General features: G+C 48.9%; 2 protein-coding genes across 2 annotated transcripts; one reads left to right on the forward strand and one right to left on the reverse strand.

Moving 5' to 3' along the window:
* Nucleotides 1-386: 386 nt before the first annotated feature.
* Nucleotides 387-6103, reverse strand: LOC124307234 (uncharacterized). The gene is made up of 5 exons (XM_046768746.1): nucleotides 5411-6103; nucleotides 4976-5346; nucleotides 3889-3978; nucleotides 944-1054; nucleotides 387-632 (listed from the first exon to the last, which is right to left on the reverse strand). Exons 1-5 carry the CDS (start codon nucleotides 5604-5606, stop codon nucleotides 387-389), a joined length of 1014 nt encoding a protein of 337 aa, XP_046624702.1. The 5' UTR covers nucleotides 5607-6103.
* A 515-nt stretch (nucleotides 6104-6618) lies between these two features.
* Nucleotides 6619-9289, forward strand: LOC124307235 (coiled-coil and C2 domain-containing protein 2A-like). Its single transcript, XM_046768748.1, has 3 exons — nucleotides 6619-8272; nucleotides 8352-8506; nucleotides 8566-9289. Exons 1-3 carry the CDS (start codon nucleotides 6619-6621, stop codon nucleotides 9103-9105), a joined length of 2349 nt encoding a protein of 782 aa, XP_046624704.1. The 3' UTR covers nucleotides 9106-9289.
* Nucleotides 9290-9420: the final 131 nt, after the last annotated feature.

Raw genomic sequence — 9420 nt, forward strand, 5'->3', positions numbered from 1 at the left:
GCGCCGCCTCGAGTTCGAATTCAGCGAAATTCGAGAGCAGAAAACGTGCTTCATACTTTTCCCCTATTTTTTCGCAATTTTTAGCTCGTACATTTATGCTGTCTCAGAATTTGCATTGCTTCGGTTATCATCGCGTATCGCTTAGGACAGAAATGAACTTTTAACCGAGCCGTTCGCCTGGCTTGAAATACGGTTTACGTCACACATGCGTGCAACCCTCAAATAATTCATCAGTTTTTCATGTTAGACAATTTACTACCGACTCTGGACTCTGGTGAAGAATACGGCAGTGGTTTTTGAGCCTTGGGCTAAGAAGGCTGGCGTGATGTTATGAAAAGGACGAGGCCAACCACGGTTGACCCAAGTTTCTATTTGAGGTTTGGAATTCAGCGACGCAAAGTGCGGTTTATCATCATGTCTATAATTCTCTTTTCATTCTGATGACGCCGCTGAAGATCCTCGAGGCTAGAACTATTCGCATTATCTCCCAACGAGATGCGGGATGACCGTTTAACCGCGGTTTCAAATGCCTTCGGGGAACCCTTCGGATGACTCGTGTGCTCGGCCACGGTCGACTGCGACAACTCTTTCCTCCGGCTGTGACACGAGCGTCGAGTTTTTTTCTCTTCGTCCTGAAAATCGAGCGCTTTTGAGACGGGAAAAACGATGGGAAGAAAATTCATGCTCTGGGTGGAAAATTTGGCACGCTCGCTTCCGCTTCCTTTATCTATATCTATGTATTTACTCGGTCGGTCTAAAACAAACGCGAGAGCGGCGTTTAATTTCGTCGAATCTAGCGGCGGGTTCCTTTTCGGGTAAGGCAAAACTCAAAGTTGGTATTTACTCCGGACACATTTCCTTCCCGGCTGACTTTGAACGATCCTTTGAAACGGGAAAAGAAACGCCTCAAAACGCGTCTGGCGTACCCAAGCGAGCGACTTACCCCCGCCTTCTCCGGCTCTACCTTTGACTCCGTTGCTCGTTCCGACGCTGCGTCATCCAGCCCCACCAAAGGGAATCCGACGGTACGTTGTCGAGCGTTCGTTCTCCTGCACTGTCGACATAAAAGAAATAGTAAGCAAATGAGTAAGCGAACAAAAATCACACGAGACGTGCCTCCGTACGGAAAAAGAAACGACTCAACCTGTCTGATTCTGCTCACCGAGTACACCGAGCTTTGTCTCTTTGAGGAACTTCTCCGTAGCCCGATTTCTCGACCGACTCCGAATTCTAAGATCGCGATTTTGCGCAAGAGGTAAAAATTCAAGCACCCCCTGACGGCGCGGAGACGTCAAGTAATTTCGATTATTAAAATATTCAACGAGCAGAAGCCCCCCGGCACACGGCATGCCTGCGTAGCTTAAATGTTCACCGGAGAAAGGAAATCCGGCTTGGACAGGGCTCAGTTTTGAGCCAACGGTTTTAGGCAGGGCGACGAAATGCACACGCAAATTTTGGGTATGGAATTTCCTCACGTTTCACCCCGAAGGTGATCCAATTTTCGTCAAACTGAACGCACCGCGTACGACGAGAGACAGCCGACTGCACAGGGTTGAGCTCGAGATCTAATTTCGGAGCGAGTGATCCGTGGTGCAGGTAAGGGCTCGGTTTCGTGGCTCTGCGGCATGATGCGGACCGAGTCCGGAGGACAGTCTGAACCGTCGGAACGGGCGCATAGAACACACCGCGCCCGGGGCAAGCGACCACCTGCTTTGTGCGTATAATTGGATTTATGTCCAGCGAGTGCTTGCGAGCCGACCGCAAGCTCCGAGCCGGCCGACGTACGATTTCCGAACAGCAAACCGGCTCTCTCGCCTCTCGGAATCTTCCGCATCTTGACTTTTTGCTCGCGAACCGTTTGCTTGCTACGTTAAATTTCCCTCCGTCTGTGCAATCGTCGGTAAAAAACACCGGATTAGAGGGCAGAACGCCCCGCCGTATTCTCGAAAAGAGATTAGATCAAACTTAGATACTTATAAGGGTCTTGTGAGTTTTTGCTTGCCCTACAGAGAGAAATAGATTCTTCTTGTACGGCCTGATTCTCGCGGCTATTTTCACTGTTTCCATCCGGTTACAGACGGGCTTTCCGACGGTATTGTCGTCAGGATAAAAAAGACAATGACACTAGAGATTTAAATCTGCTGGAGAGTTTGAAGGATCGCTACTGCATAGCTGTGCAGCTGGACCGTTTTTATGTAGGTATATTGAATGATGTAATTCGATATTCCGTCATCGAAGTTCTGGATCCCCCTGAGCATCGCGGCCCACCGTCGATATGCAGTATTTACAAGTGGTTGGAATTCGGTGGTGAAACTACTCCCGGATTTGAAATAGCTTGGCTTATTGAGGATATAGGAAGTGGTTGGACAACGTGGATTAAATCGGTTTCAGAGTCGGGCTGCATTTGCAGCGGCTGGTTTCGAGGGATGAAAAATCACGTGCAGGTGCAATTACTGGAAGGTTGAGAGTATCAGGCGTATGGGTATGTGTAATTGGCAATTACAGAACTGCAGATGGTTTGAGGACCGCAATGAGTGCGGGGTCGAAGGGCGCGGCTGCTTCCGGTTAGTCGACTGTGTACACCCCGGTAATATTTAACGACGCGTTGTATGGGTGCGAAGGTATTATTGCAGGTAGATCAAATTTACGATCGGGTAAAATCACTGCTGCTCCGTACCGCGGCGTGATTGGGATTAATTGCGTTCCGATGTAACGAGATATTTTCGAGAGCGCGGAGCCGTCCCCAAGTGATGAACTGTGAGCCTCACGGTCGGTGATTCTGATCAATGCCGGCATGCTTGTCCGATTGTACTCGCAAAGTACCAATTCCCCTCACCTCATTTTTTTTTTTTTTTTCTTTTCCATCGCATTTGAAAGTGAAAAAAAAATTTCGGTATAAATCATCCGGTGACGAGGAGAGAATACAAGAATAGAAGAACCGTAGGAAATTCAACGCGAAATATTTGTGTATGTATATGTACATATGTATCTGCGTGAAATATATGTATATATGTATACAGTGGGCTAAGCCCGAGGCTCGATCCCTCGCAAAATTTCTCTGCCCGCCCGGGGAGAGGAATGAGTCGTGGTAAAAAGTGAGCCGCCGGTATCTTTTTACCTTTTCCACTCTTTTTGCTCTCTTCCTAACGTGATACTACTGCTTGCTTTAGAATAGCCCTTCCCGGTTCCGGTGGACCATGGGGATCGTTTTTATCCCTTCGCTCCCCGCAGCCTTGTACCAAACGCCGGGAAAAAAAACGTTGAATCTTCTTACGTTAAGTGGCATGCGATTTGCTCCGACGGTTCCAAAATTCATTTCATGCTTCTAGCTCGCGAGCCCTTCCCGTGTTTGCCAGGAGTTTCTTGTACTCTGAACTAGCGGGATACCCTGCCAGTCTTAGAATGAACTCGACAAAATGAGCGGCGTTTTTTTCTCCGCAAAATATCCCCTCAAACGACTCTCGAGCATTGTATATAAGACAGGTTTCGACCCTGTTTTGTCAGGACGAAATTAACTCAATGGGTAATTGAAGGTGTCAGGGTAATAATGGATGTGGCTAAATATTCATAACGGATTAACGTGGTCCTACAGGACAAAGATGAGCCCGCACCGCAGCAGCCATGCACCATTCGACGGCAAAACCGGAGCTGCATCCACTGCACCACATAATCATGATCGGCCTCAGGCTGCACCGGCTGGTGCATCATGAGATAATCATTAACACAGCACCGCCCCACTCCGAGTTATAAGCGATCAATGACGCGATTATGCAACATGCAATCCTCGCGTTTCTCACAGACGATCGATCACGATAACATACCTACGTACGTCTCTTAATTGATGCGAGCGTAAGAAGAAATATAGCGTTAATTTCTTATTCCACGTACCTTGCGGAGCTCGAAAATTCGACATAAGTTCTTCCGGTTCCGTGAACTCGCCAAGTCTCCATACTCGATACGTCGCGTCAATGTTTCCAGCTGCAAACAAACAAACTTAAAAGTTGAATGTCCACCACTCCCTGTATCACCCACACTACGTTACTTCTTTATTTCGTGATACTCGTAAGAACTTTTCTCCTGCTGGCGCAGAGGGACGATGGTTCTGGTCAACTTTCAAAGCCACCCTTCAGCCGGGCACGTTTGACCGCGCCTTACGTTTAACTTCAGAGCGGTCACAACAAGAGCTCTCCAAATATCGACTCATCTCCGAGTGTTCGCGGCAAGTTTAATTTTTTCGAATTCGCAAAAATCGGAGCGCAAGATCGCCGCTGACTAAATACCCGCTCCCGAAAATTCGCAGCGAACTTAGCAACTCGAAAAGCTGCCATTGTACAAGCGTATGGAATCGATGGGCAAACTATCCAAGCTTTAGGTGCAGTAAAATTCCATTAATCTTTATCCCAAGGGGAAAATATCTGCCAACTGTTACAGTTGTAACGACAAGGACAGTTGAAGTCGCTACGATAGAACCCGCGACTTAACGCGTCAGCTGGGTTCATGGGACGATAAAGTTAACATGAAAGTTTAATTTTCAATCTGGAAAAATTGTTTCTACTTTCGGTACGACCCCGGTGCACTTTTAGATGGCCGGTCGGGTGAGCGAGCGTCGACCGCAGCCAAACCGAGTTACTTTTATTGTTAGTGTCAGCATGGCAGACCGACTTCGGTGTACACGGAAGGTGACCGTAAACCTGAGGCAGCAGAACACGAGCTTTCTGAAATATTCAGAATTCAGCGAAAACTAGGGCGGGTGTTTGAACGGAAAATTTAACTTTCTTAGTCCGGGTGAGGTGGATAAACCGCGCAACGTCGACGAAATTATCCGGTAAAACGTTCGACACCCCTGACGCGAAACGGCGGTGAAGTTTACGCGATTTCGCCAAGTCGACGCGCGTAAACGACGCAAACTTTTACCCAAACTGCCTTTCGCGGCATTCATTTACACCGGAATAAAATCGCGAAACACCAAACTCACCTTGGCTCGCGTCTCCGCGGTGTCGGGTCCCAGAGATCGGTCGGCTCTTGGTACCGTCAGACTCTTCAGGTCTGTGACGCTGTAGGGGCGATACGACCTTCGTCGATGTTCCGACAGGCTCAGACCGTAATCGGACACGCTCTTGAGCCAGTCGTTTGTGGCGGTGATGAGCTGCTCGGGGTCGTAGGAACGCGTGGTTCGGGGCTGGTGTCGAATTAGTCGGCGGTAAAAGCTGAGCTCACTTTGATCGTCTCTGGGCGTCCCGCTCGGCGGTCGACTGTCCACGTTGCTGACCGAATTCTGGCAAGTGTCGCCGAATACCGACAACATCGAGCCTTCTGGAGAGCGAATTCGCCCCTGGGACGGAACACCTGGTTTGAATATCGAGGGTAGTTTCAGCAGCAAGGTCTGGGAGATCCTGATATTTTGGCTTACCTATTCTTTCGCGGTACTGTTCCAGGTAGCTTTTGGCCTTGGTCTTAGCCTCGACGACTGGAGGAGTCAGAACGGTCCCAAGCTTCTTGTCATTCTTCATCAGCGAGGTGTTATTGTCGACGCTCTTCGAGTGATCTTTTTCCTTGTTCTTTTTCTTCTTCTTGTTTGGATCAGCCGCCGACTCTACCTTGGGCATGATTCTCTTCGGGAGCGGCAGCAGCGACGTGATTTGTCTTACTCGGAATTTCGAACTAGTTAACGATTCGTCGGCTGCGGTATAATCGAGCAAAATTAACGGATTCGTTGCTAATTCTGTATGGAGAATTCCGTCTGGCTGGGTTGATTTGGAGTCACCCCATTTTCCAGCGATTCGGACAGCCTCGCAGCCTGGAATTCACTCCGAATTGAATAAACGATTCTCTCATCGATGCACACAAGGAACCCACCGATCTCTAATCGTGAGCTGCAATCCCCCACCTCCAGCGAGTCCAACGAGTAAACTGACATCTTACTCTCCTCGATTCTTTGCCTTACGAAATTCTGTGTAAATGTATAGCAAATTAATGCCGCGCTGAAGTGATAACGGCTGAGTTGACATTCGACTGTGGTTTATTTTCACCGTAGGTAAAATCATTGATATATATGATCATGCTCTCCTTTTCTACTGATAAAAATTGCCTCCGATAAAGTAGTTGACACTACGTCTTTTGCATTTTGGTGCCATCTTGTAACTCAGATAAGAGGTACAAATTGAGCGTGATGGTTTTCTCAATTTTCTCTTGTATGATCATGTTCTCATTTCACGTGTAGCCCAAGTTAATGGTGTAATTTTTATAATAATAATTGACAGTTAAAAACTAAGTTTCGCTGTAGCATCCAGAGCTATGACACATATTGATATGTGACATAAAATACGTTTCGTTGGTGTATAAAAAAACAGGTGGCAATTGAAGCCGTTTCGGAAAATCGATTCACCAGGGCGCCTCGACCACGCTTTACCGACTGCTGAGAACTCGGATCTGCTTGCCTGGCAATGGTGCACCTGGAGTGTTCGTGCACGTTCCCCAGCACCAGCGGCCGGATTCTAGAACAGCCGGTGCACGGCGCCGACGCGCAGCAAAGTGCGGAACTAGAATGGTTGTCATGGATTCGAGACGCGGAAACACGCTAAGCGAGGAGCTGGATTTAGTAATAGTCTTCCGAGTGCAATGTCAACGGGTCTGGACTTCGTGAGAGGATCCACCGCGACTCCCAGTCGAAGTAAAAGTCGGAATCGTTTGAGTCTCTGCTATGCCTACCCAGAGCTGACCCCGGCCGAAGAATCGAACTCGGTAATCGCTACAATCGGTTCGAAGAACCTGCGAAAATTGAGCGGCATCAACGAACTAACCGAGGATGGTTTGTACGCCGGTTCGGCACAGCCGCTGACCAAAACCGTGGTCAAACCGTACCAGCTGAACCGATCAAAGGCTAATAACGCGAGGCCAAAAACATGCTGCAGACACCTCGAGATAGCCATTCGGGAAGTCCGAATCGACTCGCGCGAGCAAAACGCAGCCGTCGATGTAAAGTCCGTGGCCCTGCTTTACAAGAGGAAGGTTATTTGTAGATCACCGAGCCCGTTCAACAGCCAGCTGTACAAGCTGCTGCTCAGAGACCCGCCGGATTCTGCGAATCTCTCGATCCAAGTACAGATGCGAGACAGAAGCTCCGGTGTTCTTCCGCTTCCACTGCCCAAACACAGCGTGAGTAACAGCAAAATCGAGATAGATTTCTCGATCAGCACTGCCGACGGCGTTCTCCATTCGGGAACCGTGGTCTGCACGTTTTCGCTTGCCATCGAGGGCCACCAGCCCTCCAGAGGTGTGTCGATGGATTTTTACGTGCCCAGCGAAGACCCGAACGATCCTAGAAACGCCACCTTCATGCGGCGCAGCAAATTGGAAAGGGAAATAAGAGAGGTGAAATACTTTTTACTTGATCACCCAGGGCTGCGATTTGATTCCGGCGAGATAAAGCCGCGCCGAAGATCCGACGGAAGACCGGAGCCCAAGGAAGTGGATAACGTGATAATCGAGCACGCTTCTTTCACCCTCGGCCAAATGTCCCTCAGACACTTGTTCCAGTCCAGACATCCACTGCGACCGTCGTCCAGCACTCATTCCCAGAAGCTCCGAGGCGCCAAGAAGCAATTCCTGGTGGTCACCGTTCTCAGAGGGGTCGAGGTCCCGATCAGGGAAGAATCGGCGCTGGTCCAACCCCTGCTGGAAATCGAGTGGGGCGACACGGTACACGAGACAACGACGGCCGATGGCTCGGTTCCCATCTGGCACCAAACCTTCCGCTTCGAGGCGCCCGAGCAGAGCGAGGACCAGAGCATCAAGCTTCGTCTTTACGACCAGCACCCCGTCTGGGGCTTGCAGTGGCTCGGCGAGGCTTCGATACCCATGGAGGTCCACCACGATTATCAGGAACTCGAGCGATGGGTGGGACTGTCGCCCCTTTCAAGCCCCGTGCTTTCTCTGGGCTACGTCCAGCCCAGCCCTGGTCATTCCTACACCAGGCTTTACGTGCTTATGAAGATGGAGCAGCCTGGCAATCAGAGACCAACGGATAACTCGTCGTTGGATTCCCTCGCCAGGGCGGTACAGAGGTGTACCATAGTCCCCTACAAAGTGGAGAACGTTGACGATCCAGTCGACGCCAGCAGGCTGGCTATGCTCTTGCCATCGCTGCCTCTTTCCTACGGTCCGCTGACCCCGAAACAAGCCCTCTCGCTCAACAAGGTTGATCATTTCGGGCGTGCTGCGTTCCTTGCTACTCTGCTTCGCGGCCTGGGTCTTCAATCGAGCGTCATTCTGGGTGAGCTGAGAAAAGATTTTGATTGCAGGTTAACCATTTCCTCAAGTCCAAAATAAAATTCATGATCTCGATGCTTCAGGTTCTTCGCAGACAAGAAAATGCGCCGCTTACGTATTGACCACCGAGGAGAACTCGGAAGCTACGATTTGGGATCCGGAAAACGGGGATCACTACAAACCGGGAGACACGCGATGCTCCCTGACCAAAGTTTATCGGTTGATAAATCATCAGAATGTGAGTATAGCGGTAAAAACTTTAACCCGCTAGCGTTGAAACTGGTGCCATCGTTTCAGATTTGGGAAAATACCCAGCAGAATATAAGGTCGGTGAGTTTCAAGCACGATATGAAGTTGTCAAGGGACTGGAGGCCGATTAGCCGAACAAACGACGCCGGTGACAGTCGTCCGACTGAAACGCTGGAACTGAACAATTGCATTCTGAGAGGTGATTCGGAGGAAGACTTTGGGAAGAGGATAGAGGAGCACCTCAAAGCTAAGATCAGCGAGTGGCGCAGCGCGGATTGTATGACGACAACGTGGAACAGACACGCGGTGACGATGCTGCGAGGTTTTTTACCGAAGTTCAATGATTTGAGAAATGGTCAACCGGACAAAAAGGAGCTCAAGCAACTATGCAGAGCGTATTACACCCACGGTTTTATCGTTAACTTGCGTCATTCAAGCCTCGCGGAACTTGCGGAACAAGTTATGTCAACCAAAATACACAAGACTTTTGGGCCTATTGAATTCGCACTTGCGTGTCACGTGCAAAGATATATCGGTAACGCGCATTCTCTTTGGCTGGGAATCGTCGTAATGAGGAGTAGAGAATGATACACACCGTTTAAGCAATTAACATGAATATTTTTCACATACTTACGAACACCGCAGGCTCACCTTGAAACATTTGTCAGTTGCTTACAATTGTATTCATTCCGTGAATTGCCCAGATTTGCATGAGTAGCGCTTTTGTTCACTGGCAAACAAAAGTGGCGTTAATAATTTGAGGAAGGTTTTACTATATGAGCAAAACAAAATTTCTTTTTTTTTTTTTTGATTCGAGATTTAGAAACTGTGTAAATCTTGCAATGACACGAAGAATTCATCATTACACATTTTTTTCAGGTTGCAAATAATAGTACAGAACTG

Source organism: Neodiprion virginianus, chromosome 6, assembly GCF_021901495.1.
Source record: "Neodiprion virginianus isolate iyNeoVirg1 chromosome 6, iyNeoVirg1.1, whole genome shotgun sequence".
Lineage (NCBI taxonomy): Eukaryota > Metazoa > Arthropoda > Insecta > Hymenoptera > Diprionidae > Neodiprion > Neodiprion virginianus.

What these genes read in the sequence shown, in the direction of transcription:
- LOC124307234 (XM_046768746.1), bottom strand. Translation starts at nt 5,606, where the DNA reads ATGCCCAAGGTAGAGTCGGCGGCTGATCCAAACAAGAAGAAGAAAAAG. An exon ending in GAATTTTCGAGCTCCGCAAG is followed by an intron (nt 1,055 to 3,888) that starts GTACGTGGAATA and finishes TTATGTCGACAG; the next exon opens with TGCAGGAGAACGAACGCTCG. An exon ending in TAGAGCCGGAGAAGGCGGGG is followed by an intron (nt 633 to 943) that starts GTAAGTCGCTCG and finishes CTCGATTTTCAG; the next exon opens with GACGAAGAGAAAAAAACTCG.
- LOC124307235 (XM_046768748.1), top strand. Translation starts at nt 6,619, where the DNA reads ATGTCAACGGGTCTGGACTTCGTGAGAGGATCCACCGCGACTCCCAGT. An exon ending in TCAATCGAGCGTCATTCTGG is followed by an intron (nt 8,273 to 8,351) that starts GTGAGCTGAGAA and finishes TCGATGCTTCAG; the next exon opens with GTTCTTCGCAGACAAGAAAA. An exon ending in GGTTGATAAATCATCAGAAT is followed by an intron (nt 8,507 to 8,565) that starts GTGAGTATAGCG and finishes CCATCGTTTCAG; the next exon opens with ATTTGGGAAAATACCCAGCA.